Genomic DNA, 28,000 nt, shown 5'->3' with positions numbered 1-28,000 from the left:
GTAATTAATGTTGTGTTGCTGATATGTTTTTTTTGTTTGTTTGTTTGTTTGAAATGATGAAGGATAAGAGAAAGCTTTTTTGTGGTTGGAGCTTGAAACCATAAAACGCTACGGATTCTCGCAATGAACTATGATTTCCAGTCATAGATTATAGCTAGGAGGAATAAGCAATAACAGTAATAAGAGTAGTAATTAATTAGTAGGTTAATTAGAGAAGAAGAGAGCTATTCATCTTTAAATATATTCAGTTCATATATTTTTATATCCCCTCAAAAAAAAAAAAAAAGGAAACAAAAAAGAAGAAGATGGAGCCTCTATGTGTGTTCTGTGGGGTGGAAAGGGCAGTTGTCTACTGTAGATCGGATATGGCTCGCCTTTGCTTTCACTGTGATGGATGTGTGCACTCAGCGAACGGTTTATCACGCAGGCACCCTCGTTCCCTTCTATGCGACAAGTGCAATGCTCAGCCTGCTATTGTACGATGTACAGATGAGAAGATGTCATTATGTCAAAGCTGTGATCACTGGAATCATAACAATAATAGTATTAATGGAACCACTACTGCTTCAGCAGTAGGTGGGATGGGGGGACATAGGACTCATGCATTGACTTGCTACACGGGTTGCCCTAGTTTGTCTCAGTTTTCGAGAATTTGGTCTTCGTTTCTTGAAGGATCTTCTTCTTCAGGTGGTAATTTTGAAAGTAGTAACTGGGAGTCACTTGGATCAGCTGTAGTGGCAATAAATCAGGATCAGACTTGCATTAGTAATAATGGTTTGGAAGGTAGAGATAGTAATGAAAGACCATTTGGGTTGGTTGTGACTGCTGGCAATTTGAATGGAGGATCATCATTAGATCAGTCTTGTGGCCGCAAGTTTGATCCTTGGTTAGCTAGTAGTTCTACTTTGATTCCATCGAATCCGATTTGCATGCCTTACGGTAAAGATCAAACACCTTTCTTGCCTCAGGAGTCTAGCCTGCCAAAGGTAACATTCTGTACCAACGAGTTATGGTATTTTAATGCAACTATAGATTGACATATTTGCGGTATCCTTCTTAAGATGGTTTGGATGATTGGATCGTATTAAGAATTAGACAGTTTTTCACTTCAATCTTGAATGCGATTCAATGATCCGAGCCATTTATTTCTTAGGTCCTTTTTCATGGATCATCCTTACAAGAATTCAATTAAATTGGAAACTATTTAGTCTTCCAATTATGACCAAATAAATTGACAAACATAGTGTTTCCCATAAACACATAAATGTTCATATTAGTCAAACAATTTTTCGACTTTTGTCGATTCTTTGCAAGGATGATCTCAAATTAAATGGTTCGGATTATTGAAGCACATTGTTGCGCGACCTCAATAGTGCGATGCAAATAATTGTTTTATTTTATTCTTTATAAAAAAATCCTCATAAGAAGGGATTAGATATAGGGAACTTTAACGAAAAGCTCCTAGTACTGTTCATTTTAACGAAAAATCATATTTTTATGTTAAAAAGTCAATCCTGATACTATTCACTTTACCCTTTAATTTGTCCTTATCGTTAAAACTCAAAGTTTTCAAGCTATTTTCATTAGTTTTCCTTTAGATATATATATATATATATATATATATATATATATATATATATATATATCTTTCAGAAAGTAAGGTTTTTGGTGATGATGATGAATAATGCAAGTAAATTTTGTGGCGGCAAGAATCGGACTAATGAACTTTGCTTTAGGAGGCCTCAAAAGGACTTAATTAATAATTAAAGCTGCAAAAATCATATAGAGGCACATTAAACTAGTTTTCTTCATCATTATGTGCTATCTAATATACCCCTTATGAATTAAACTTGATTAATTAATGCATTGCTATACCACTTCATGTGCTTCAGGGATATAACAATTTCAAAGATCTTGCAATTCAGGATAGCAATGTTCTATGTGATGGCCTCAACATTGATGATGTTCCAATGAACTTCGAAAATCCTGATGGGATATTCTGTCCACGAGTTCCTTCCAGATACCAGTTTGAGGATGGAGAAATGGATTGCCTGTTAATGGAGAAAAACATACCAGTCACTGAGTCTAATGGTCCTAACGAGAATGCTGCACAGGTCCTCGCATACTCCAATTTCATTTCATATTTTCTCATGAAAGTATCTTTCTTTTATTCTATGATTACTCTGATTTGAGATTTGAATTAAATAGATAATGATTAATTACAGAAATTGGTCAAAATTGTCGTTTTTCAAACCACAATTGCTGACATGGTCAATTTTTCAATACGTCTTATCTCTACGTCATTAATATATGATCACTAAGTTATCAATATTAATATGTTGTCGATAGTTGATTTTGATTGATTCAACAAAAGAGATTGATACCAAATAGTAATAGTCAATTTTACATCAGTTAATGATATATTAGAAATGGAATGAAATGATTCTGCTGGCACAGGATATATAGTAATTTTCCTTGTCTCTGTGACAATCAAATTGCTGCTATTAGCAATCCATTTCTACACATTACTTGGTGCAGCTAGCCTTTTTATTGGTAGGTTAAAAACATGTAACTATTAGGAGCTGCTAGTTACCATATTAACAATTTTTTTATGATTGACAGCAAGAAATAATTATTTCTATGCTTTGAAGTTCAAGGAATGATTCTGTGAGCTAAAAGTTTGATAAAAATGACTGAACCAGAATTCTTTTCCTTTCGTTGTATATCCGGTTGCATTCCGACTCGACCGGCTTTATTTACAATGCGCATGACTATAGTTTTCCATAGGCATCATCATCAGGCCAACGAGACTGTGTGGCTTTTCGATCCTCTTGTGGATCAGATACTGTGCTGCCAGGCATGAATGGTAGTGCAAACTGCTTACTCATGAATCCTACTTGTAGCAGAAGCATCAACCTTGGATTTCCTACCACGCAACAAGTTCATCCGAGCATGTCACATTCACTGTCCAGCATCAGCAGGGAATGCAATCCTGATTACCAAGATCGTGGATTGTCACCAGTCTTTCTGGCCGGAGAGCCTTGGGAGTCAACTTTGGAGGCTAGCAGTCCACAAGCAAGGGACAAAGCAAAGATGAGATACAAGGAGAAAAAGAAAACTCGCACGTACGTGTCTAACCTATGTATAATCTGTATCTGTGCATATTAGAATGGCAGACATACTAATTAAGGCATACTGGCTTTACATTTACTTACATAGTTTTTCGTGTTTTTGATGTGTAGGTTTGGTAAACAAATAAGATATGCCTCTAGGAAGGCCAGAGCTGATACTAGAAAACGCGTCAAAGGAAGATTTATTAAGGCTGGCGAAGAATATGATTACGATCCACTTGTGACAAGGAGCTTCTGAGGCATATATCAGCAGAAAAACTCTCTCTTCTTCAGCTGCAAGGCAAGGCCTTATTGGCTAAAATAGTCTACCTGCATCCATGCTCGCATCACGTTCCTAGTACTGACATGACTGTGATTCATAGAACAATAAACCCCACTTTTTTTCTATGAATTTTCTTTCATTGCATATATATTCTGAACTCAATCATGTTTTCAATAATGATTCTTTTGAGTCACCATTTAGTTAAATTACACAAATCATTCATTTCTGTTTCTTCATTGGATCAAATTAGTATGGTAACTGACTATATGCTAGATATTCAGCCAAAGAATGTAGCGAAGAACTTCGCAAATCCTAAACCTTAAGAACAACATACGTTTGCTACAAACATCCCTCACAACAACTTACATATTTTGCAGCAATGGTAATTTCCAAACTACTGTGAGACAGTGGCATACTATACCAATTGTGTGACTCGAATATCAGGATGGCAAACTAAAAACTTCTCATCTAAGCCGTTATCTACGCCTAGTTTCTTAAATGTAAGGCATCTTAATTACCAAGTCAACTTTGCACTTTAGAAATAACAGGGCGCAGCCTTGCCAGAACGGGCTACTCATTGTAGAGCATGATCATATATAATGTTCAAGAATGAGAAGGTTGCGAGGACTGCAACAAAAAATACTGCAAAAATATGAACTTGTAAGTAGTAACATTTCAATAGCTCTGAACTTTTTTCAGAACCTCCAAAAACATAAAAGCAAAAGCCGGCAGTGCAAAAAGATCCTGAAAAAGGAAGCACTTATGAGCAAAAAGGTCACATATGATATCCGCAGTCAAGATACAAAAATCAAAAGGCAATTGCAACAGTAAAAAAAAAAAAAAAAAAAAAACGTAAAAAATAAGAGCAGTAAGAAGTAAATGAGTACCTGAGGGTGAGGGTGAGGGTGTCGGGGTAGATAAAGAACCCTGTGCCTAAAAAAGTGAACCTGTTTGTAATGGTAGACAAGGGTTAAGTAGTGTTTCCTCAGCACAAACAAAGCGCTTGTTGTTGTTGGGGAGGACATGAAAGCACCTCCCACTTCCCTCCATTTCTTCTCTGTAACTACCTACACATATTATATATATAATTAAGTACATATGATTTTCTTTTATCTTTTGTTTTAAAATTGAAAAATTAATAATTCATTTTTAATTTAGTGAAATGAAGAACTACAGATAAAATAGATAGCCAAACCTTCTCAAAACCACCCCTCCTTATTCCCTCCACATACAAATGCTCCCCTCTTGAATTCACATATATAAACAGCAATTATATGGAATCAAAGACCCATACTTTTATAATTACACTAAAAGTTTGAAACCACCTTTAAATATTCTATAAAAAAAATATAAAAAAAGTAAATCTCAGAAATGCATATCAGTCCAAGGTCTCAAGTTCTCAGAGTGTGGAATTACTGATTAGAACAGTTAATTCTCTGGTCATTTTGAATGAATCAAGCATGCCATTTGAAAACCAATGTAACTTTTGTCCATATTGCCTAAACCATTGAACCAAAACAGGACAATTTCACTGCAAAAATCCCATTTTTTCCTACTTTTGAATGAATCAAGCATGGCATTTTAAAACTTTGTATAAAAGATTATCTAAACCAACTAAAAATCCCATTTTTTCTTACTTTTGAATGAATCAAGCATGCTATTTCAAAACCAATATAACTTTAGTCCTAAAAACAAATTCACAAAACACACACATAGACACAGACACCAACTAACTTGCAATTTCAAAACAAAAGTAACTTTTGTTCTTAAAACCAAGAACCACATATGCATACCAAAATCACAAACCTTATTTTCCAAACATAGAGGTCAAAATCTAAATGAAGGAAAGTCTACCTTCTCAAGGTGTAATTCTTCACTTGGTATTGCACCCTCCCTAATCCTCTGCACATGGTACACTGCATTGCCTGCCAACCATTGCAAGTTCCACAGTTCCTACACTTCAAGACTGCAACTAAGAAATCATCCAACCTCAATACACTATGAACCTAGTAATGTCATCAAGTTCACCAAGAAAAAAAATTCACAGCTAAGATTTTCTTACACCAAATTTCGCAGCTTATAGAGCAACCATCAATAGTATCATGATTTTAGAAATTTACACATAAAACGTTCTAAATTGTTGTGTGCAAATTACTTCTGAATGATAGAGAATGGTGCCTAGCATAATAAAAGTAGTATACTACAAAAAAAAATAGAAAGGCAGCCCCTTTACACAATAATACATATAATTTTCATTTTCTATAGTTTTAGCATGTTTGTTTGTTAGATGATCAATCTACACACACACGCATGCACATGTACATGGATAAATACAACATAGAGCATAAACATAACTAAAGATAAAGACCACCATCAAAATTGAATGGATAACAAAATTACCTTTGACATATATATCATATTCTTTCCCATCTCTAATGCTGTCATAAGTCCTTAAAGTAGCAATTACGTGAAACATGAAGAGAACCAGAGCAGAATACCCCACTCAGTATTATGCAAGTTCCCAAGAGTAGTCCACCACCTCATAACCTACTTCTAAACTACAAATGCAGTTCAATTTGACCATCAAATTACACATTCACCAGCCAGCAATCAAAGCCTAAATTATGGACATTCATTAAAGGGGTATGTAAATAAGAAATGGAAAAGGAACCTGCATTCGGTTTCTTGAGAAGCAAAGGGCAGAAAGCAACCAACACACAGACAAATGAACGTGGTGCAAATCAATCAAAACCCACTTAATCTTACTCTATCACCCAGAAAAAAGAAATGACAAATATAAATGCGGCAAATCAAAAGGTAGACATACTGGAAGGTGTCGAATGCTTCTTCTCAAATCCCTCAAGCTTTCCACTGATGTCATCGCTGTTCTTCAAAGGAGGAGCTGAGTCGAAAAATGACCACATATAAGTGGATTTTGATTGATTTGTGAAGAAGAATTCCACTAATAGCACCGATATCATTGTTGTTCTCAATTTTCACATAAACATAACTAAACACAATACCGATTTAATCATATACGAAACAAAAATCTAAACACAGAGTCACAAATTAACGAACTGAAAACCCACAAAAAAAAAAACCCAAAAAAAAAAAAGAAGCCAGTGACCTTATAACAAAGAACAAACAGACAGAACAGAGAGATGAATCCCCAAAATGAGAGAAAATGAAACAAATAAGGGAATAAATAGAGAGATGAATCCCCCAAAACCTGACCTAACGTACTAAAAAATTCGAAAATAATTCACAATAAAAAAGCAAAAATGATGACAATCTAAGCTAACAGTAAAGAACTGAATTAAAAAAGAGAATTTTAACGAAAAACTACCACTGTTATTCACTTTAACGAAAAATCACATTTTTACATTAAAAAATCAACTTATTTTTGGAAATCAGGCATGAAGCGCAAGATCCGGCAGACATCACCCTCAATTGCCTCTATTCATGACACCTACCCTTCTCCCAGAAATCCTGACGACCCTTATGGTTTTCTCTGACCATCCCCACCTCTCGCACTTGTGAAATCTATATGTAGCAACAGCGCTGAGACCCTACCCCTCCCCATTGCTCTCTCTCTCTGTCACATCCCGGCCCGGGGCGAATTACTTCCCGGGCCCGCTCCACCACCGTAGCACGATATTGTCCGCTTTGGGCTTACCATTCCCTCACGGTTTTGTTTTTGGGAACTCACGAGCAACTTCCCAGTGGGTCACCCATCATGGGATTGCTCTAGCCCCCTTCTCGCTTAACTTCGAAGTTCATACGGAACCCGAAGCCAGTGAGCTCCCAAAAGGCCTCGCGCTAGGTATGGATGGGAATATACATTTAAGGATCACTCCCCTAGGCGATGTGGGATGTCACACTCTCCCCCTCTCTCTCAGAGCCTCCATCCTCGAAACCCTCATTGAATGACAACAAATGCAAACCTACCCGGCTAGGCTACCCCCTTTTTGCTGCTACTACGTAACTTCTAACCGTCGATACTTCTTATTTTCGATTTTAAAAAATCATTTTTAATAATTAAAAAAATCTTGAATTTGATGCGCTCACCAATGGAATGCATGTTTGTTGATCCTGGCTGATATTGTTTTGATGGTTTCGGCAGGAATTCGCTCCATTTCCGGCCGGTGAGCGCTTGCAATTACTCTAATTAGTTGTTCCGGTTATGTTATGTATACGTATAAATATATAAAAATATATTTTACGCAATTTTTTCCAAGTGAAATGAAAATAGAATAAAGTTCTTCTCACTATCAGTTTGTAACTATACACTACTGTTGTTTTGGAGCATATTACTGAGGTTCTTGGTTAGATATTTGTGTTTCTTGATCTGCGATTTTGTAATTAATGTTGTGTTGCTGATACGTTTTGTTTTTGTTTGTTTGTTTGAAAATGATGAAGGATAAGAGCAAGCTTTTCTGTGGTTGGAGCTTGAAACCATAAAACGCTACGGATTCCCGCAATGAACTATGATTTCCAGTCATAGATTATAGCTAGGAGGAAAGACCCAACAGGGGGGACATAGGACTCATGCATTGACTTGCTACACGGGTTGCCCTAGTTTGTCTCAGTTTTCGAGAATTTGGTCTTCAGTTCTTGAAGGATCTTCTTCTTCAGGTGGTAATTTTGAAAGTAGTAACTGGGATCAGCCACTTGGATCAGCTGTAGTGGCAATAAATCAGGATCAGACTTGCATTAGTAATAAATCAGGATCATATTTTCTCATGAAAGTATCTTTCTTTTATTCTATGTCATTAATAGATAATGACTAATTGCAGGAATTGGTCAAAATTGTTGTTTTTCAAACCACAATTTCTGACGTAGTCAAATTTTCAATACGTCGTAATTATCTTGTCTCTATGTCATTAATATGTGATCACTATGTTATGAATATTAATATGTGGTCGATATTTAATTTTGATTGATTCAACAATTGTGATTGATACCAAATAGTTAGTCAATTTTACACCAATTAATGATATATTAGAAATGGAATGAAATGATTCTGCTGGCACAGGATATATAGTAATTTTCCTTGTCTCTGTGACAATCAAATTGCTGCTATTAGCAATCCATTTCTACACATTACTTGGTAAAAACGTGTAACTATTAGGAGCTGCTAGTTACCATATTAACAAATTTTTTATGATTGACTGCAAGAAATAATTATTTCTATGCTTTGAAGTTCAAGGAATGATTCTATGAGCTTACACTACGTTTGGGTGAAGAAATTTAAGATTACTGAGACATTTAAAAATGACGGAAATTGAAATGACGAGATTTTATTTTCTAGAATTTATAAATTTTCTTGTTTGGTTAACCTAAAAGAAGAATGGAATTGAATACAGAATTTGTTATTTTTAAACTCTCAATCATAGAAATTGAGAAATGACACCTATTTACATGGAATTTGAACTTGGGATTTGGAGGTCCCAAATTCCAAGTTTTTTTTCCATGCGGAAATTCTAAATTTCTATGCTTATGAATCCAAACAATGCGCATGACTATTCTTTTCCATAGGCAGGTCCCAAATTCCAAGTTTTTTTTCCATGCGGAAATTCTAAATTTCTATGCTTATGAATCCAAACAATGCGCATGACTATTCTTTTCCATAGGCATCACCATCAGGATCCTCTTGTGGATCAGATAGATGCCAGGCATGAATGGTAATGCAAACTGCTTATTCATGAATCCTACTTGTAGCAGAAGCGTCAACCTTGGATTTCCTACCACGCAACAAGTTCATCCGAGCATGTCACTTTCACTGTCCAGCATCAGCTGGGAAAGCAATCCTGATTACCAAGGTCGTGGATTGTCCGCAAGCAAGGGACAAAGCAAAGATGAGATACGAGGAGAAAAAGAAAACTCGCACGTACTTGTCTAACCTATGTATAATCTGTATCTGTGAATATTAGAATGGCAGATATACTAATTAAGGCATACTGGCTTTACATTTACTTATATAGTTTTTCGTGTTTTTGATGTGTAGTGATAGGATTTTTGGGTACCTGCGAAAAAAGGTTAAAATCATACAAAATACTTGCAAGAGAACAAGGTTGTTGTAATATAAACAGCTCGGGCAAGATCGTTTTCTGTATGGATTATTTAAAACAATTTATAATTAAAATTAGTTAAGGTTCAAGGTATCGCCCTATCAAAAGAAAATTAGCTACGCATATTCTACATTTACTTATATAGTTTTTCGTGTTTTTGATGTGTAGTGATAGGATTTTTAGGTACCTGCGAACAGATGTTAAAATCATACAAAATACTTGCAAGAGAACAAGGTTGTTATAGTATAAACGGCTCGGGTAAGGTCGTTTTCCGCATGGATTATTTAAAACAATTTATAATTAAAATTAGATAAGGCTCAAGGCATCACCCTATCAAAAGAAAATTAGCTACGCATATTCATAATTAAAATCAACATAATTGTATTAAGAGGTATTCATCAATTTACCCCCTAAACTTGTAAGGATTGGCCAATTCCTTCCACCACCCCCCCCCAACTTCAATTTTGGCCAATGTCCCCCTCAACTCTCATAATCAGTCAATTTGCACCATACTGTTAATTTTTTTAATTTACCATCTATTATTTCATTAAGTAGGTATCCGCATGATTGCCTTTAAAAGGCAAAAAAGTCATTTTCCCTATACCTTCGATCTTCTTCCTTTTCTTTGAACTTTCTCTTCTTCTTCCTTGTCTCCATGTTGAGCCTGTGATTGCAGCCAACACCTCCCTCCTCCGCTGTTTGCAGCCTAATCCATTTGATATGCTGCTTTTGCAGTTTGCAGCTACCCACACCCCGTCGCCTCCTCCCTTGGCCTCGTCTACCTCTGATAAGGTGTAGGGAAACCTACGTAATGGAAAATGACAGTAGGGTGCAAATTGAAAAAATGACAATAGGATGCAAATTGACTTTTTTTGCCCTTCAAAGGATACATACTTAACGGAAGAATAGATGGAAAATAAAAAGAAATTAATAGTAGAGTGCAAATTGACTAATTATGAGAGTTGAGAGGGAAATTGGCCAAAATTAAAGTTAAGGGGGGAAATTGACTAATTATGAGAATTGAGGAGGACAATTGGCCAAAAATAAAGTTGAGGAGGGAAATTGGCCAATGATCACAAGTTCAGGGGGTAAATTGAAGAATACCTCTTGTATTAAATTAGAAAAAGAATGAAAACACCTTGTAGAATAAAGTCTGAAAATCTCAAGGCTTTAGCCAAATTCTTCTCTCCAATCTTGCATAAAGAACAAGAAAGCCACAATAGCTTATTTACACTACTCTAATTAAATCATCCTAGTAAAGGGTCTTAGAATCAAACTAGGAAATCAAACAAATTGAAATAAAATAGGAAACATAATTCTAAATTGACTTGGTAAATTCGCCCAAAATTCTGCACAGCCACATTTTGGACCCATATCAGCTCCAAAACTGGGGCAAAATAGCTGGATTTAAAGCTTGGACTATTCTGAACCAAAAACCAATAAGGTTTCAATCAAAGAACGTTGATAAATAGGGACTGCATTCAAAGTCACCCCTAAAGAAATGATATAGCATCGCTTCCAAGCACATGTTAGTTGGATAGGTGGACTATTTTCGTCACCTTTCATTTTCTTATCTTGCAGAGGTCCACATAGTTGAAGTTGGGGCCTTGGGGGAGGCCCCTATAAATTTCAAACCACAGTTTTGTAATTGCAAATACTTTCAAATCAAGTTTCTTTCCTCCAAATTAATACAAGTTGAAGCTCAGTTGCAACGAAAAATGGGGTCGACTCGATTTTCTGTGATTTTGGTTTCATGTCTTCTGGTGATCATAGGCCTCAGTGAGGCTCAGTTGCAACTGGGTTTCTATGCCAAGAACTGCCCGAAAGCAGAGAAGATTGTGAAAGACTACGTCGAGAAGCACATCCACAACGCACCCTCACTTGCAGCTGCTCTCCTAAGGTTGCACTTCCATGATTGCTTTGTCAGGGTATGTATCCATCTTCTTCTCTTTACAGACCAACATTCTCTGCAAGTCATTAGGGTTAGAATTGTAATTTGGAACTAATGAATGATTTTTGCTTATTAGGGTTGTGATGCATCTGTTCTTCTGAACTCGACTTCAAGTAACCAAGCTGAAAAAGATGCTTCCCCAAATCTAACCCTCAGAGGGTTTGACTTCATCGACAGAATAAAAAGCCGACTTGAAGCTCAATGCCCTGGAATAGTTTCATGCGCAGATGTTGTTGCTTTGGCAGCAAGAGATTCTATTGTTGCAACAGTAAGATCTCCAACCAACCATCATAGTTTGAAAACCAAAATAATCAAACGTCCCAATTATTTATTGGATTTCAACTTTGTTTATTTATTTGTTTTCTGGGCATGGTGTGTAGGGAGGTCCAACTTGGAAGGTTCCAACAGGTAGAAGAGATGGGGTGATCGCAAGGGCGGCGGAAGCCGTAGCCAACCTTCCACAGCCAACTTACAATGTCAGCAATCTCCAAAGATTTTTCGCCAACGTGGGTCTTGATTTGAAGGACTTGGTCTTACTATCTGGTAAAGCTAATTCTTAAACATAATAGTAAATATGCAAATAAAGGAAACGAATCTTCTTACCAAATAATTATCTTACCTGTTACATATGACTCACAATGTATACGTGGTATTGTTCTCTTATCAGACCTATGTTGATTATGAATCAAAATTACAAATTATAAACGATAATTAAGTTAATCAAAATGTTAATTTACAATCAAACAACGTATACTACAAAAACAATATACAATAACTTTTAACATGCACAGATAAAATAGATAAAAACATATGTAATACATTTGGCAACGAAATAATCAAATAGTGCCAGTAATGCTACCATATCTAATCACACCGTATGCGTTAATATGGTTTTTTTCTTCTCAGGTGCTCACACAATTGGGATCTCTCATTGCACATCATTCTCAAACCGCCTTTACAATTTCACCGGAGTGGGTGACCAGGACCCCGCTTTGAACACCCAATACGCGGCGAAGCTCAAGGCCAAGTGCAAAACTCCAACTGATAACACCACAATTGTTGAGATGGATCCTGGAAGCTTCAGGACTTTTGACCGAAGCTACTACACACATATACTCAAAAGGCGAGCGCTCTTCCAATCCGATGCTGCTTTGGCAACCAGCCCAACAACTTATAATTATATCGACCAGCTGCTCGAAGGTTCGCTGCAGAACTTCTACGATGAGTTTGGAAAGTCTATGGAGAAAATGGGTCGGGCTAACGTTAAGACTGGATCGGCTGGCGAGATTAGGAAGCAATGTTCAGTTGTGAATAGCTAGAAAATGATAATCTTTGGTTAATTTTCAGTCTTCTTTTTTTTTTTTTTTTTTTTTTTGTTTGGTGTGATAAAATTGATAATAATGGTAAAACCGCATGTTATGCTTTTTGATATTATATTGTTTTGTGCGAATAAAATTAAGAGTTAATCTCAGTTTACTACTCTAAAATTTATTAATTTTTAATATTTAGTATATGAAATTTTTTTTCATCTTAAAGTGGTACATAAAGTTATAATTTTGAAATATTTTCATACATCAGTTCAGGTTGCTGTTAAATTTACGTTAACTGATAATTAAGTGGACAATGACTAGACTGTTGGACATTAAAAAATAAAATTAAGTGGACAATGACTAGACTGTTGGACATTAAAAAATAAAAAATAAAATAAAATAAAGCTTTTGGTCTTCTCCCTCATCCCTTCCGAAACCCGCCGCCACCCCCCGCCCCCTTACCCACCCTTCTCCCTCCCTCTTCGACTCCACCGGTCCACCCCAAAAAAACCCAATCCCAGATTTCCTTCGACGCCCTACAGTCGCCGATCGCCCTCGTGAAATCGCCGTTCCCATCGGACAGCAGCAGCATTTCGTAGCTGATCACGAAGCAACCCAGCAAATTCCTTCAAGTCCTCGCCTAATAAGAAAAAAATGGATTAACTATTTTATTCCTTCATCTACCCATCCATCTACATGTCCTTCATCTAGCTTCCACCGATCCCATTTCCGTTTCGATCTGCAATCTCTATTGACTGCGAACTGTTGCGGTCTTTAATTGGGAATGTGCGTAGAGTTTCGGTGTTCACACCTGCTCGGGTGGCCACACTACCTCCTTCTCTTTGTCTACCTTTTCTGGCTCCCACAGGCTTCTTTAGCTTCTTTAGTTTCGCTCTATTTATGGCTATGCCATTAATTTAATGAGTGGGCCATGCTGCCTCCGGCTGTCGATGTCGTCAGAGGCATGGTTCACAGAGGGGTTGATGGGTTGCAGGTAGAGAGAGGGTTGACGGGAAGGGGGAAGCCGCTGACAAAGCCTTCACATCCATCATCACCTCCCAAAAAGGGGTCTCGATTTTCTTACGGTCTTGGCCGTAACTCAGGCCGTTTCCTCACTAATTCCACTCCAGCTCCCCAAAACTTCGAAATCCAAGAGAATCCCGTTCTAGGAATTGCTTCAACGTCACTATATATGGAATCTATGTGGGTCCGTAGCGTTTCGAGCTGGGAGACGACGGAATTGCCGTTATTGCTTCTGGAGTCACCTGCAATGTGAGTATGAATTGGCACCATTCTCACATTACTTGGATTGCTGCTGCTGTTGTTTCGGAGGAAGGTCGTGCTTCGGTTCAGGTGTGGATTAATTTTGCTTTGTTACCTTTATTTTCTGGTTTAATTTTCTACAAACTGATAGGTGAAGTTTGTATGGATTTTTATACTTGCAATTGGGTTTTAGCAATAAGGATGATTGAATAGAAATTAAGTTTCTTTATTGTACTTTATGCATGAATGGAGTTGGTTGGACGTAAGAAGTAGGAACACAATTGCCTGGTATGATTATGCTGTTGGGGAAGAAACTGATGGCTATATGTTTGATGTTGGGAAGATTTGGTGGTGAAGCTTTATAAGAAATTAAGAATTGTTTATCAAAAGTTAAGGTTGTTTGCATGTAGGAGTCGTATAGAAAAATGAGGAAATTCTAATTAGATTTTGTCTGGGTTCAAGTGTTTGAAGAAAGTGGGTTTTCTTAAGAGAAGAGTAGACTTGATTTTGGTTTGGATATATTATTGTTGAAGCAAATGTCTATTACGGCATAATCGACCTAATGAAATGACAATGAGAATTGAATGAGAAATTTTGAAAGTCATTGCAAACACAAGATTTCTATTTTGAGTTTAACAAAATGGTGATATATAATTGGTTCGATCTCTTTGGAGGGTACGTAGGCAATCTAACTCGAAAGTTAGATGCAGCCAAAAGGTTAAATAAAATTAAATGGTGTATCATGTCTCTGAGTTTGGGATATGATATTTTTATGATCCGGTCTTAGTACAAACTTTACCAGATGTATAAATTATGATTTATGGCTTATGATTTACTACGATGACGATTTATAAATGTTGGATTCATTACCACTTAACTTTTTCTTCAACATATATGATGAATCCAATCCAGTCCAAGGTGTATACCTTGAATCTTATGAGTAATTCAATCCAATCTAATCTGAAGAACAAAATAAGCCTCATTATGTCACCTCCCACATACATTCTAAAAACAGTTCAGCTTTTTCATGCTAGCCAACTTCCCAGAACTAAGTTTAAAACGCAGCAGTTGCTATGATATGAGCTGAATTAAGCGTGTCCTTGACTTGACTTGCATCTCAGAAGGTTCTTTGAAATAAATGGAAATTATTTCTACTGAATAATACTTCTTTAAAATAAATGCATTGATGACCCAAATGTATAAATTTACTATTTCACAACTACTCCCCGGTCAAATGCTCATATCCATCCATAATCAGCAAATATTAAAAAATAGAACTGGAAATTTCAACATAATGATGGAGGAAAAGCATTGAACAAAGAATGAAAACTACGCATTGACCTGAGAAATCTTAAGAGTTGTTTACAAATTAGTAATTAACTTTGCAGTGTGGATGGCTGGTGTTTTGTTATACTCTATACAAGGGCTCTTGATTGTTCCTAGTGGTTTGCTCTTGCCTAATAATCAGGTGAACAAAAAGGTTTATGTGGATTTACGTGTTGGTGATGTCATCCATTTTGGGTTGTGAGTATCTTCTTATCTTAACTCTCACTCTGCAACGCGATTGACGATCTCTTCAATCTCTGTTTCGTTATCTCTTCAATCCCTGCTTTGTGAACTCTTCAATCCCTGCTTTGCGATCTCCGTTGTTCACCCTGCCTTCTCATCTCCGTTGATATTTCCACCAACCAATGAAGTGCCCGGAGTTTGAACGTGAAATGCCCAGGAGGCCGCCCAGTGCAAGGTAACTTTTCTTTTTTTTTTTCACTTTTCTGTGTGAAATGTCAATGTGGGTTTGACCTAGTTACTGCAATTGATAAATTATTGGTTTTGGTTGATGGCTTACCTTGCGCTGGGTTTTAGTTGATGGGTTTTTCTTATGGGTTTTGCTTGCATTTGGTTTTGGTTGATGGCAGGTATATTTGATCTCCGTTGCACACCTCGCCTTCTCATCGCCAGTTGCACACCTTACCAGAACTTGAATCAATGGTAATGTATAAATTGTATGTGTTGTCTGTTGTATCTCAGGTTGCATTATTTTTGTTATTATGTATATTCTTGATTCGTGATTGTAGATGAAGATGGCTGATATGGATACACACTATCTGTCTGTTTACGGTTTTCCATTTATTTAATTTGGATAGAGTTTGGAAAATTATCTTTGGTTGCTGCATCGGCGGCTTAGTCGGCTGCAAGTGTAGTCCAGGCAGGCACAAATGAGATCACTTCTAAGGTATTTTTCTATCCACCCTGCTAATTTCCACGCACCCTCTCTCTGTCTCTTTGTTGCATGCATTGTTCTTGATCTGATCATATTGTTTTCTTTTGTTGGAATTAATCTTGGATTAATGTTGCTTAATATGGAAGGACCCATCCCATTTGATCACTTCCCCAATTTAATAATTTTTCTTGAAGTAGAAAGCTAACATGTTATGTACATAGTACTTAATTAGGTTTTGTTTTGGGATTGATTTTGTGGGTTTAGGATCTTGATTGGTTAAATGTCCTGCTTGGGCACTGAGAATTTTCAATTTTCAATTTTCCCAAAGCTTTGAATTGGAAGGGAAAATTCTTCTGATGTTTAATTGGAATGGGTATTTCAAAGATTGCATATTTTTTGCCATTTTCAGGCTTCGAAGCTCAAGAGGCTATGCCACTGGTATTTCAAATGGTAATCTTTAATTTTCAGCAAGTGATGGAGTAATTTCTTATGGATTTAACATACTTTTTTGTCTGTGATTAGTCCATGATTTCTACTGCCAGAACGTATCATCTGGCTAAATTATAGGACAGGTGTGTAATTCTTATTTTGATATTTTTTTTCTCCTTTCTCTCTTTGATACTTTGCATGTGTATTGTACAAAGGTTTCTTTCTTCCCTTTTACCCCTTTTTCGGGATATTAGTTGCAAAATCTGTTTGGAGCATAGGTGTGAAATTTACAGGAGGGGTTAGTAAGTTAATTAGTTTGTGAAATCCCGTCCCCGGATTTCACTATTTAAAATTGCGTGTTCCATATTTTGTATTCTTATTTGTAGTTTCGATGCTTTTGTATTTGCGGTGTAGAATTTTTTTTAAAGTAAAAGGACGAAAACACCCTTAATGGACTAAACGGAATTTTTGAGGACATATTTGATGTGTATGTATTTTTTCATTTGTCTTTACGTATTTGGATAGTACTCGTCGATACGATCGTGTGAGCGTAAACGGAATGTAATTTGGAGTTATAATGAAGGAGTTACTAACAAACGAAGTTAGGGGCAAAATGGTAATTTAATTATTAATCTGGAAGGCTCCAGATTTTCTGGAGCAAAGATCTGTGAAGCAACGTGTGTGGTTGTGATGGAAAGGAAATGAGAGAAAAAGGAGGGGTGCGGACCAATGAGGGGGTGGGATCGTATTATACTAGTGGCATCATATTATATTATACTTGTTTATTAAGTATCTTTTGATTTGTGCATTGAAAATGTTTGTGGAATGTGGTTTGATGTGTATGATTGGTATGATGTGATGAAATGTGAGGCTAGTAGTGGACCGTTAACCCACTATTATGGGGATTAGTTGCTTTGATAGCGTTTCATATCTTGCTTCGTGGACCTGTTCTAAATTTAGTACTTGTGTTTTCTTTCATTTCGTTGAGCCTTTGTAAATTGAGCACTTGGTTCATGTTTTGTTTCTTTCGAGCCGTTGATTTGTCCTTGGCCTTCCACTAGGTTTCGTTGAGTGATTCGAAATTGAGTATTCACTGGGGTTCCGTTGAGTGGTCCAGTTTCTTGCTCCGTCTGGATTCCGTTAAGTGGTTCGGAATCCCTTGTGATCTGTGATTCTGTTGAGTGGTCCGGAATCGTATCCAGCTTGGATTTCATTGAGTGATCTGATATCCATTGTACTTCGCGATTCTGTTAAGTGGTTCGAAATCGTATCCACTCAGATTCCATTGAGAGGTCCGGAATCCCTTCTACTCTGCGATTCCATTGAGTGGTCCAGAATCGTATCCTGGTTTGGATTCCGTTGAGTGGTCCGGAATACCCTTTGGTGTCTTGGTTCTGTTGAGTGGTTCAAAACCCGATGTTGATGGATTTTGTTGAGTGGTCCGAAATCGCATCATTTGACTCATTGGTTCCTTGGATTGATTCATTTGAGACAGCTTTAGAGATGTAGGCTTCAGCCTGAACTGTGTCGCTTTAGCCCTGGATTTCGGTGTATGGTATGTGTTATTGATTGATGTGATTGTGGAATGACGTTGGTTGTGATTGTTGTCATTATGATTAGACTCGTTGACCAGCATGGCTAGAGATTATTATTGCGCTTCGTCGATTGCTCTTTGAGATGCGGCATGCGCTGAATTGTGTATTATGTTGAGACATGGTGATATATGTGATGAATGTTCGAGTATAGCAAACGACGAACTACGAATGGCTTGATCCCTGTTTAGGTTACGTAGGCAGTCTAACGAGGATGTTAGATGCAACCATAAAGTATAAGAAAAATTATTACGTAGTTGGATCTCGAGTTGTGCTTTGCCCATATCCCAGAGGCGGGGTATGTTTGAGTTACGGGTATTTGGTGACTTCACGTGTCGTTCTTGAACGTATGTTGGGATCAGGGCGTGACATAGTTAATTTGATTCTCTATGGATATAAGTTAGAGAACTCATTGCGATTTGCAGGGATAGACTAAAGACTTAGAAAATAATGTGTGTTTTGAGTATTTCTCACGCCATTGAGGCACAAAGGTTGTTCTTGCATTAATTATTTTTCTTTATATCGAAATTAAATAAATTTAATTTTCCTTGATATCCAAATATATTAAAGTAATTGTGATTGAAGTTTGTTTATGTCTGCCTTCCAAGATTCATTTTTTTGGTTACCAGATATCTCACTCCGTTTGTGATGTGCGTTTTAGTTAACTGAAAAAAGGCTTTTTATTCTTTGGTTTTCAGAACTTCATTTACCAGTTTACAATTCAACCCCACAATACCAAAGTACAAGAGAAACAAAGATTGGAGGTAATTTTTGCTCTAACTTCTTTGGATTTTAACTGAAAATAGTTTCTAAGACATCTATTGTGCATTTGGCCAGTGTTAACTGCCTGAATCGATTAAAAAACATTGCGTAGGGGCTGCGCCACCATTCAATTACTCTTGGGCACCTGAGGATGGTGTGATCATATGCTTCACTTTCGGGTACAACTGTACAAGCTCTCTCTACTCTGTTTATTTGTTCTAAAAGATTTTGTAATTGATGTTGCAGCAATGTCATTGTAGTATTAATCCCTAAATGTATTTTGTTAATGTAAAGTTTATAGAATACAAATGCAAACTGAAACACTTATTTTTCCATGTGTATTCAGCTGCTTTGATTGGTTCCTCAATTATTTAGAGATCGGTGTGTTCAATTGTGGTTTTGCAGAATTTTTTGTATTAATTGGACGACAGTGATCCTGACACGGCAGATCGTCTTCTTGATGTTGCCTGTTCCTCGGTTTGAATTGATTGAATGGCGAATGACTGAAAAATACCGTTGCATCACCACGGAAAATGAGCTGTCCAGTGTGAGCATAATCCATGGAGGTAATCTCACTGTCGAACATTTTATGAATGACTCTCCCAATGCTGAAATTGAAAACCTCAAATATAGATGTAGAACTTCCACCAATCAAATACAATCAATTAAATTGATAATATCCTTGCAACCCTATAACATTACTGGAATAAAAAGAAAATTAGCTCATGTTTCAGGAAAAAAAATAAACAAAAATCAAAGTAGCAATAAGAACTTTTTGTGTGGGGATGTCTGATGAGATGTTCCATTATGATTGTAAATTTGTAATGCAATGCATGTGATGAATGATGTATTGATTATCTTATCAAGAGCAGTTAGATCTTTAGTTATAAAGTATGAATCTGTATTCATATTAATTTGAGATCAAAGATGTTTTTTAAATTAAAAGAAAGAGTTATAAAGTAAAAATGGCTGCATGACCATTGGACCAGAGGACCACATACTCTAACGATATATGATGAAAAGTACTCATTGTTCTCTTTTTCGTTCCCTAATTGTTCTCTTTAAGGTATAATATGAAAATCTGATTTCAAAATCGTGTTTTTTTTCCTTCAGAGAAAATTTGGGCTATAAGAGCACAACGCAAAGCTTCCTGTAAGCATGGGAAAAAACCAAGGCACAGTTACAAGCGAGGTAGTTCAATCTTTCATTTTCGTCTGCTATTAGTACTTCCTCTATGAGTATTAGATTTCTTGCAATTTTACTTTTACAGTGCTCTTATAGTTGCCATTTAGTTTCGAGATGCTTTTATTTCTTATTACATATGGGAGCAGTAGTTCATGTGTGTGAATTTTTGTTTCGCTGTGTTTGGGGTTCAAAAGTGAATGCATTACTCAGGGATGACTGTCAGCTTATCCCACTTATCTTTTACGTTTTGACTTTATGAAATGGGTACTTTGGTTTCTCATCATTTCTTTGTTTTGTAATTTTCATTTATTCATGTTCTTTTGACAGCGTATTCAATTGTATTTTTGGTTTTCCCTGCTTTGTTTATTTTATGCTTGCGTGTTCTTTTGTATGCCAAGCTATGCATGAAGCTTTGTTGTTGTTCTCAACTAAGAGATATAATTTCATGGATTATGTTTTTAAAGTAATACAAAATATTTCTTGAGGATAAAATGTATTTGGCGGTACCTGTTTTCACTACAAATAGGATGCATTTTTTTCATAAAAGAAAAGAATGGTGAGTTGCCAAAATTTAATTCTTCATCTTGATTTCTTTCATGATGCTTTTTCTTTTATTTTATTTGAAATTGAACATCAAGTACATGCCAAATGGTGTGAGAATGGAAACTGATGAGGGCCTGCAATTGGTGTATTGATAGCAGGGATAACTAAGTATTATCATTGGGATGGCTGCCCAAAAAGGGCGGTCTGCAAACCCCATTGCCCCTGTATCTTAAGGTTTTCCTCTTTGTTCTTTCCTCCTCATTTGGGAGCGTATATTTTTGGCTAATTGCCATTTTTTAATTACTTACCGGTACTTTAGTTTTCAATCTAGGCCATTCAGTCAATTGCTTTCTCAAATTATTGTATTTTAAGTAAAAAATTATTGGGTTGGTTAGAATTTCAATTTGGGTTTGATTTTTATGCTTTCAGACTTCCAGTCCACAGTTGAGAGACAAGGAAAAGTTTAGGGTTTTTGTTTGGCCATAATTGACGAAGTAAAGGTAAGTCCTTTCCCATTTGTGGTATGTTGTATTACTCTTTTCTTCTCAATTTTAATTGTTTATAGCAATCAGTTTCCCCAATTTTCCTTTGTTTTTCTCTTATGAATATTTTTTATTAGGCATTTTATGTCCTAATTCCTTGGTCACTTTTCACCAACTAATTGGTTTTGCTATGATAGTCCTTTGTCTATTTATATATCTTAATCGTTTTTCTGTTTGTCCTAATGATTTTTGTGTTCTATCTTTTCTGACTCGGATGATATTAATCAAATGAATTAGTTAGAAACTGTAAGAAAATTACATTAGTTCCATTAATATGTTGATCAAATGAATGAGTTAGAAGCTGAAAATTAATTAGTTTCTTACTGCTTTATTACTGAACTGATTTTGTATATGTGTAGTGCTTTATTTTCAAGGATATTTCTCTCAACATCATGTGAATGTAAAAATAATCGATTTAAGGGAAAATGTAGACATGGCTATTATCATATTTGGATGTTTAATTATGCAGTGGTATTGAAACTAAGCAGCCTAACTCTGCCATTTTAAATTGAGCTTGAGTTTAGCGTATTAAGAACGATGAAAGAGTTTAAGATCGAAGTGGAAGCTATTTGCCATGTTCGCCATAAGCTATATCTTTCATTGCCTTTCGATTAAGCCTACTGATTCACCTGAAATTCCCAAAATCATAGGCAATGCTTCAACTTTCTCAGATTCTCCTCCAGTTCAAGTCAATTTACTATTCCTCAAATTTTTAGGCCAATTTGCAATCTTTCTGTCTTTGGATTATAGGGTTTTTTTACTTCCTTATTTGTGCTAATTTGTAATCTCTTGGTAGATCTTTACCTCTATTTTTACTTCCTTTCTTGGTGTGATTTTTGAGTGAAATTATTGTCTATTTTTGTGAAATGGGTGATTTGTGGATGCAGGTTTTAGTTTAATAATGCTGTTTACGTGTAAAAAATTCCTAATTCGTGTCTTGATGCTGCCATTTTAAAATCAAAACTTACACTAACACATTCATGGAGTTTTTGTGCTAATCATTTATCTTTAATTTGTTTCCAAAAAGTTGACTTATTAATTTTGTGTTTGTAGTATTAGTTTATAGGTAGACACGCCAACATGCTTATCAATGATGAGTAAGCTAATTTTGATATTGTGACAATTAGCAGAATTACGAGTCATGTCATGTGCCACACCCATATTTCTCCCTCTCTCTCTGTTATTACTTTTCCTTTGTCAATGTTAGTTTCTCATTTCAGTTGTTAGTTTGAGACTTACTAACATTAGTTGTAGTTTGCAGTTTGAACATACTGATTTGGCGTTTTATTCTATATTTTGCGTTCTTTCTTCTCTAATTAGTGAGCATTTTGTACGACATAGGGAGCATTAAGGAATTTGGGTCTCCCTAACAGATTATTTGTGTTTGCACAACAGGTTATTTATTCACCTTCAAGCGACACAAGATGTGGTCCTATTCAGTTAACTTGAAAGCAATTTAAATAATACCTTAGGTACGTAGTTGGGACTCGCACAACTCATTGGTGTGTAAACTCAGTTATAGACTTAATAGTATTTGTCCATAACAAAATATTTAAATTTTATTGCATAAATCTGATTTTTGCTTGCGTAAACTTACGATGGATTGCTTCTTGGAGTCATTTCTATACAATACAATGCTCCGAGGGGCAAAAATACAATGCAATCATCATTTAGAGATAATCTCGGCCTACCTTTTTGTAAAAAAAATATATTTTGCAAGTTTAAAATTGCTCATTTTGCACCACACTAGCAGTTGATTGCTATCAAATCGGATGTGTGTTTTCTCTTGATTTCAATTCTTGGTTCTATCCATTTTTCACCCCTATTAATTCCCAAATCATTTGTCATATAGATTGACGTAAAAAAAAAAAAACAGAGACAATTACGGAGTGTATGGCTGATGCTGCACGCACTACCCAGTCTGCCATCAACAATGGTGGAATGCTTCACCAGGTACACAGTACACTCATTCCCCTTATAATTGGGTGTAGTATGAAAATTTTCAAGCTGGTAAATATCATTTGGTTCTGTTTGATTGATTGTTTATTTTGGGTTTTTCTTTATAATGCAGTAAATGATTGCTCCTTCAGCTGTAAAATTTGACCTCTGTAAATTTCCAGGTTATTCTGGGACTTTGTCAACAACGCAGAGTTGTCTTCATGGCGCACCACCATTCCGTTCAGCATAGCTCGACAGCAGTTTTAGGTGAGTCTCAATTGTCTACATATGATTTTTCTTTAATTTGTTCATTTTCTTTCGAATTTATGTGCAAATATTTTTGAAGCCCAAGTGATTCAAATTTCAAATTTATGTGTAAATTGACAAGTGTGGGTGTAGACACCCAATATGACTTTTACATGGTATTGCTATCTGGTTTTTGACAGAATTATATTGGGGACTGTCCAAATTTTGGTTTAGCTACAGATGAAGCAAGATCAAAAGGTTATAAATTAGAGGTATAATTTAATTTTTATATTTGATGCATCGTTAGATTAATGAATACAGTAGGAACATTGACTTGGCATATGTGCTTTCGTTCATTTTTTAGAATGGAAAACTGAATTTTTGTGTTTAGGAGTGTGTATATACTCAGCACTTATTTTAATTACAGTGGAAGTGATTGAAAATTATAGAGAATTAATACAGGTTTACACACCGAAAGAAATAGATCGAAAATAGCATTATTTTGTAGTAAGGAAAATTAGGGTTACAATTAAAGGATGGCAGGAGGAGGAAGACCTTTTGGAGCAAACATCAACTTGGGCAGTTGTCAATGTTTGTTTTGTTTTGGTTTTGGTTTTGATCCACATCGAATATTTCCTTCATTTAATTGGAAAGGTTTCCTTTCACATGTAATTAGGTTAATTTCATCTTATGAAGTCACTTTCGGGTTTATTATGAATGCAAAATGAGGTATTTTAATTAAATTTTAATTGCACTCCTTGCAGTGGTTGACAAAGAGAAACAAAAGAGCTCTCTATGAAGCTCTTGAGAATATAGTATTAGGGTTCCAATCTTTGCTTCTAACAGTGGGACAAGACCGCATTTCAGATATGTGTACATCGAAGGCTGTTGAAACAACTTGGCATCCATGCAATAATAAGCAAGATGTCAAATCAGACAAAGCCAAAGATAAGAGTGGTGCTTCAGATGACAACTCCGGCAGAAGGTTTCTCTCAGCCTTGGATTCCAGTGGGGGGTGGCCGATGCGAGCTGTTGGATATGACAAATGTGCAACCAAGGTGCACTGAATTGTCAGCTCAGTTGAATGTATATAAAAGCCAAGCTGCACATCATATCGACCTCATTCAGGGCCTGTTTGGGATTGAGGTGATTAAAAAAAAAGCTACTATGAAAAAAAGCTATGAAAATTTTTGGTGTTTGGTAAACTTTGAAAAACAGCTTTGTTTCAAAGTTGAGGGTGAAAAAAAGCCCAAAACAAGGAGATGACAAGAAGCTGCAATTTGCAGCTTCCAAAAGCAGCTTATTTTCACCCACACACGGGTGAACAGTGTACAAGTTTAATGAAATATGAATAACCCAAGCGTCGTCGTCGTCCTCTGCGATTGCGCGCCCCGGCGTCATGGCTCCGCGGGGCTCGGTCGCCGCGACGGCTGGAATGCGTCGCCGTTGTGTCGGAGGCTCCACCGGCTCCGGAAGCATCGGCGGAGGAGGAGGCGGATCAGGTGCCGGAAACAACATGCTGAGGTTCTACACGGACGACGCTCCTGGCTTGAAGATCACCCCGACTGTTGTCCTCGTCATGAGCCTCTGCTTCATAGGCTTCGTCACGGCTCTTCATGTGTTTGGCAAGCTGTACCTCCACCGATCTGGTGGCGGAGCTTGAGTTCTGAGTCCTGGTTCGGATCGGGTTCGGATTCGGAGCTTAATCGGTAATTCAATGACACGAATGCTTTGTTTTCGCTTTGCTCTGTAAATTTTCGCAGAGTTGATGTTGTTAGGGTTTCAATTTTGTTTAAAGTTTGGATCTGTTGACTCTTGGATTGTGTTTGGATCAAAATCGAGTAATATTTATCCCTTCGTTATTTTGCTCTCTAATGTGGAAGTGTTACATAATTAAATTGAATGATTGAGAATTTGAGGATCCAATAGTTTTGAATTTGTAGAAATTTAAAAGATTAAAAGGAAAACAGAATTGTGCAAACTTGGGAGATTCATGATGAGAGAAAACAAGTAGACTTTTGCTAATAAGAACTGGTTGGAAAAAAGGGGATCCAAAGAAAAAGGGAATAGAGATTTTAGAGAAAGATGTTTAATCATTTGCATACAAGCCCTCTTTTGCTGAAATGTTCCTTGTTTTGTGCTTTGTTCTTGACGGAGTTGATAATATCATATAAATCGTTGCATCTCCCTTTTGTTTGCATCTCTTTTGTGCATAAATCATGCATTCTTTGCTGGTTGCTGGTTCATTAAATGAAAATTATCCTGAAAGATAGTCAGTAAAGCATGAAAACATTTTATAGTATATGAAATTAATAGCACATTTTATAGTATATAAATATTTTTCTTCTAAAAATAAAATATATTTAGTAATTCCCTTTTATTTGTTAAGAAAATTAAATTAATAGCACATCTAGTAATATACCCTTTTTGGTCATTTCACACAGTCACAGCTGTTTTACAAAAAAGTTTACCAAACACTATGATACTGCTTTTTTTTTTCTTTCCAAAAGCACTTTTACAAAAAAGTTTACCAAACACTTTGCTGGCTTTATTTCACAGCTGTTTATTCTCACAGCACAGCCGCTTATTCTCACAGCAGCTTTTTTTTAAAGCACAGCAATATCAAACCAAGCCTCACTCATGTGTCCCTCTGTTCATTCATGATTGTGTTGAATTTATTCAGGTTAAATGTGTCTTATTCATGCAGTTACGCCTGAAACAGTTGGTTCCTGCCGTAACGTGCGGGCTTATTTTCTAGTTACTCTCTATACGTGAGTTATGAATATGATCATCATCTGAAACTGGTTTTACTTATGACCATTTCTTAGTAAAAATCTGCTCCAACTAATAATTTTAGCATAACTGGATGATTATTAATGTCATTATATTTGAGATTACAATGACATTAATAAGAAGTTAAAGTTAATGACATGACTAAACCTTTGGAAGCATTATCTCAGTATCCTTGTTCTCAAGGCACTTACGAAAAGATGACTTCACATTACCCAAAATTCGGTATTCCCTCTTCAATACCTCAGAGACTGCATTGAATCTCTATCGATTAATGATTCAAAGGGAATAACTCAAAGAGCTAATATACATACCATAAAAAATTAAAAGAAAGGCCTTTTCCGTTTAGCTGAGCACCTTCTTTTGGCATTTGAATCACACCGGTTTCTATCTACCCGACTAAGAATGGTCGGAAGCATCACCTTAACTGCAATCCCGACGACGTATCTTCGCGTAAGATTCTGGCATGTGTTGCACAACAACCACCTGGCATGCCTGAGTGCTAAGAAATTAGCCCCATGAACCCATCGGTCACATTTCCTGCACAAAAATGCATCGTCTGCTAGGCAATACAGTGAAGCCCTTGAGTTGCACAGTTCACAGCAAACCGACCCGCCTGAAGGAATGAGACTTGGTGACCGGCAGAGGCCACTCTCTTGTACTCCTTTGCACATTTTAAAATCTCAAAATTTATATTGTATGACAATGGCCAAGAAGTTGGAACCAAAAAAAGCCATTTATAAGGAACGTTTGGGTTGGGATGTCAACACAGTCAAATTGTTATTCCTTTTCTTAAGTTCCACCCTTCCAATTTTTTAATTTTTTTTTCTAATTTAAACTTGTGATTCAGAAAAAAACTTGGTCTATATATAATTATTTATAAAATAGGTCCTATTAAATTAATCAAGTTTACCACTAGTTTTGACAAAATAGAAACCACTAATTTGAAAAAAAAATAAAATAAAAGAAGATAAACATGATTAAGCTAGAAGCAAGCTTTATGAGATGACTTGGTGCAAGATTTTGAGCCATAATTTTCTTGGTGAGTTGTTAACCGGTCAATTTTGATCACTAGAGAAGAAAGCTTTCGTTTGTAAATGTATGGCCTACAATTAAAGCCTTCTTCAAATTGGGATTCATAGAGCTTGTATGCATGTAGAAGATGTCCTTGTCCACATATTGTTTATTGGGTTGACACATTAAACCATTAGTTACAGACCACTAAATACACTATCTAGAGCATTGGTCACAAAATATTAAGATAAGAGGTTATGGACATTATTATAGTTATCCACATTCCATACATTTACAATCAGATGATATTTTTTTTATATGTAAAGTTACCATTTGACGGTGAAGAATCAAACGAACTCGTTTGAAAGTACTTTTAAAATGGTTGAATGAGATTTTGGTGAAAATATTTTTTGAATCAATCCTTAGCGAAAATGCAAATAAATCTTGGAAAAACACTTAAAGTACTTCTTGCAAAAAACACTTTAAATGCTTTTGAAATCCAAAAATATTTTTCTGTAAAAATGCTTTTAGTTATTTTAAAAGCACTGTCAAATGAACCCTTATAAGTTTATTAAGGTCAATCTTCAATATATAGAAATATTAGAGAAAACTAAGCACTGAAATAGAATGGTAAGCTAATACAACCAGTTCTTGTTCGATTGAAATGCTTATCTTCTTTACTTTCCCAATTGCATTTGTCGCCTCCGTATTCATACTCTCGATGAAAATGTTTTAATAATGGTTGAAACT

General features: G+C 36.1%; 4 protein-coding genes across 15 annotated transcripts; 2 read left to right on the top strand and 2 right to left on the bottom strand.

Moving 5' to 3' along the window:
* Nucleotides 1–75: 75 nt before the first annotated feature.
* LOC103934249 (putative zinc finger protein CONSTANS-LIKE 11) lies at nt 76–3,586 on the top strand. The gene is made up of 4 exons (XM_009343985.2): nt 76–986; nt 1,893–2,114; nt 2,788–3,125; nt 3,243–3,586. The coding sequence occupies exons 1-4, from the start codon at nt 306–308 to the stop codon at nt 3,367–3,369; spliced, it is 1,368 nt and encodes a 455-aa protein (XP_009342260.2). The 5' UTR covers nt 76–305; the 3' UTR covers nt 3,370–3,586.
* Nucleotides 3,587–3,957: 371 nt separating this feature from the next.
* On the bottom strand, nt 3,958–7,018 carry LOC125474894. Of its 2 annotated transcripts, XM_048579132.1 has the most exons (4): nt 6,221–7,018; nt 5,248–5,346; nt 4,281–4,460; nt 3,958–4,137 (listed from the first exon to the last, which is right to left on the bottom strand). In XM_048579132.1, exons 1-4 carry the CDS (start codon nt 6,272–6,274, stop codon nt 4,069–4,071), a joined length of 402 nt encoding a protein of 133 aa, XP_048435089.1. In that variant the 5' UTR covers nt 6,275–7,018; the 3' UTR covers nt 3,958–4,068. The 2 variants fall into 2 exon arrangements, 1 of the variants encoding a protein (XP_048435089.1); XR_007256317.1 differs by having other exon boundaries at nt 3,958–4,460; nt 5,248–5,365.
* Nucleotides 7,019–11,110: 4,092 nt separating this feature from the next.
* Nucleotides 11,111–25,321, top strand: LOC103934252 (peroxidase 3-like). Of its 11 annotated transcripts, none has more exons than XR_007256309.1 (19): nt 11,111–11,392; nt 11,492–11,683; nt 11,796–11,958; nt 12,322–14,078; nt 15,457–15,732; nt 15,905–15,977; nt 16,133–16,221; nt 16,619–16,659; nt 16,732–16,781; nt 18,929–18,994; nt 19,068–19,179; nt 19,398–19,558; nt 20,106–20,183; nt 21,150–21,220; nt 22,658–22,734; nt 23,115–23,215; nt 23,383–23,467; nt 23,647–23,718; nt 24,211–25,321. XR_007256309.1 is itself a non-coding variant. In XM_009343990.3 (4 exons), the coding sequence occupies exons 1-4, from the start codon at nt 11,183–11,185 to the stop codon at nt 12,732–12,734; spliced, it is 978 nt and encodes a 325-aa protein (XP_009342265.1). In that variant the 5' UTR covers nt 11,111–11,182; the 3' UTR covers nt 12,735–14,081. The 11 variants fall into 11 exon arrangements, 1 of the variants encoding a protein (XP_009342265.1); XR_007256310.1 differs by having other exon boundaries at nt 16,064–16,221; nt 19,105–19,179; XR_007256307.1 differs by having other exon boundaries at nt 16,064–16,221.
* A 1,059-nt stretch (nt 25,322–26,380) lies between these two features.
* Nucleotides 26,381–26,910, bottom strand: LOC125474740 (B-box domain protein 30-like). The gene is made up of 2 exons (XM_048578717.1): nt 26,632–26,910; nt 26,381–26,500 (listed from the first exon to the last, which is right to left on the bottom strand). The coding sequence occupies exons 1-2, from the start codon at nt 26,908–26,910 to the stop codon at nt 26,381–26,383; spliced, it is 399 nt and encodes a 132-aa protein (XP_048434674.1).
* Between the last annotated feature and the right edge of the window lie 1,090 nt (nt 26,911–28,000).

The sequence above is a fragment of a genome, unplaced genomic scaffold, assembly GCF_019419815.1.
Source record: "Pyrus x bretschneideri cultivar Hongxiangsu unplaced genomic scaffold, Pyrus_bretschneideri_v1 Contig13, whole genome shotgun sequence".
NCBI classification, from domain to species: Eukaryota; Viridiplantae; Streptophyta; class Magnoliopsida; order Rosales; family Rosaceae; genus Pyrus; species Pyrus x bretschneideri.
This window is presented reverse-complemented; position numbering and strand designations above follow the sequence as displayed.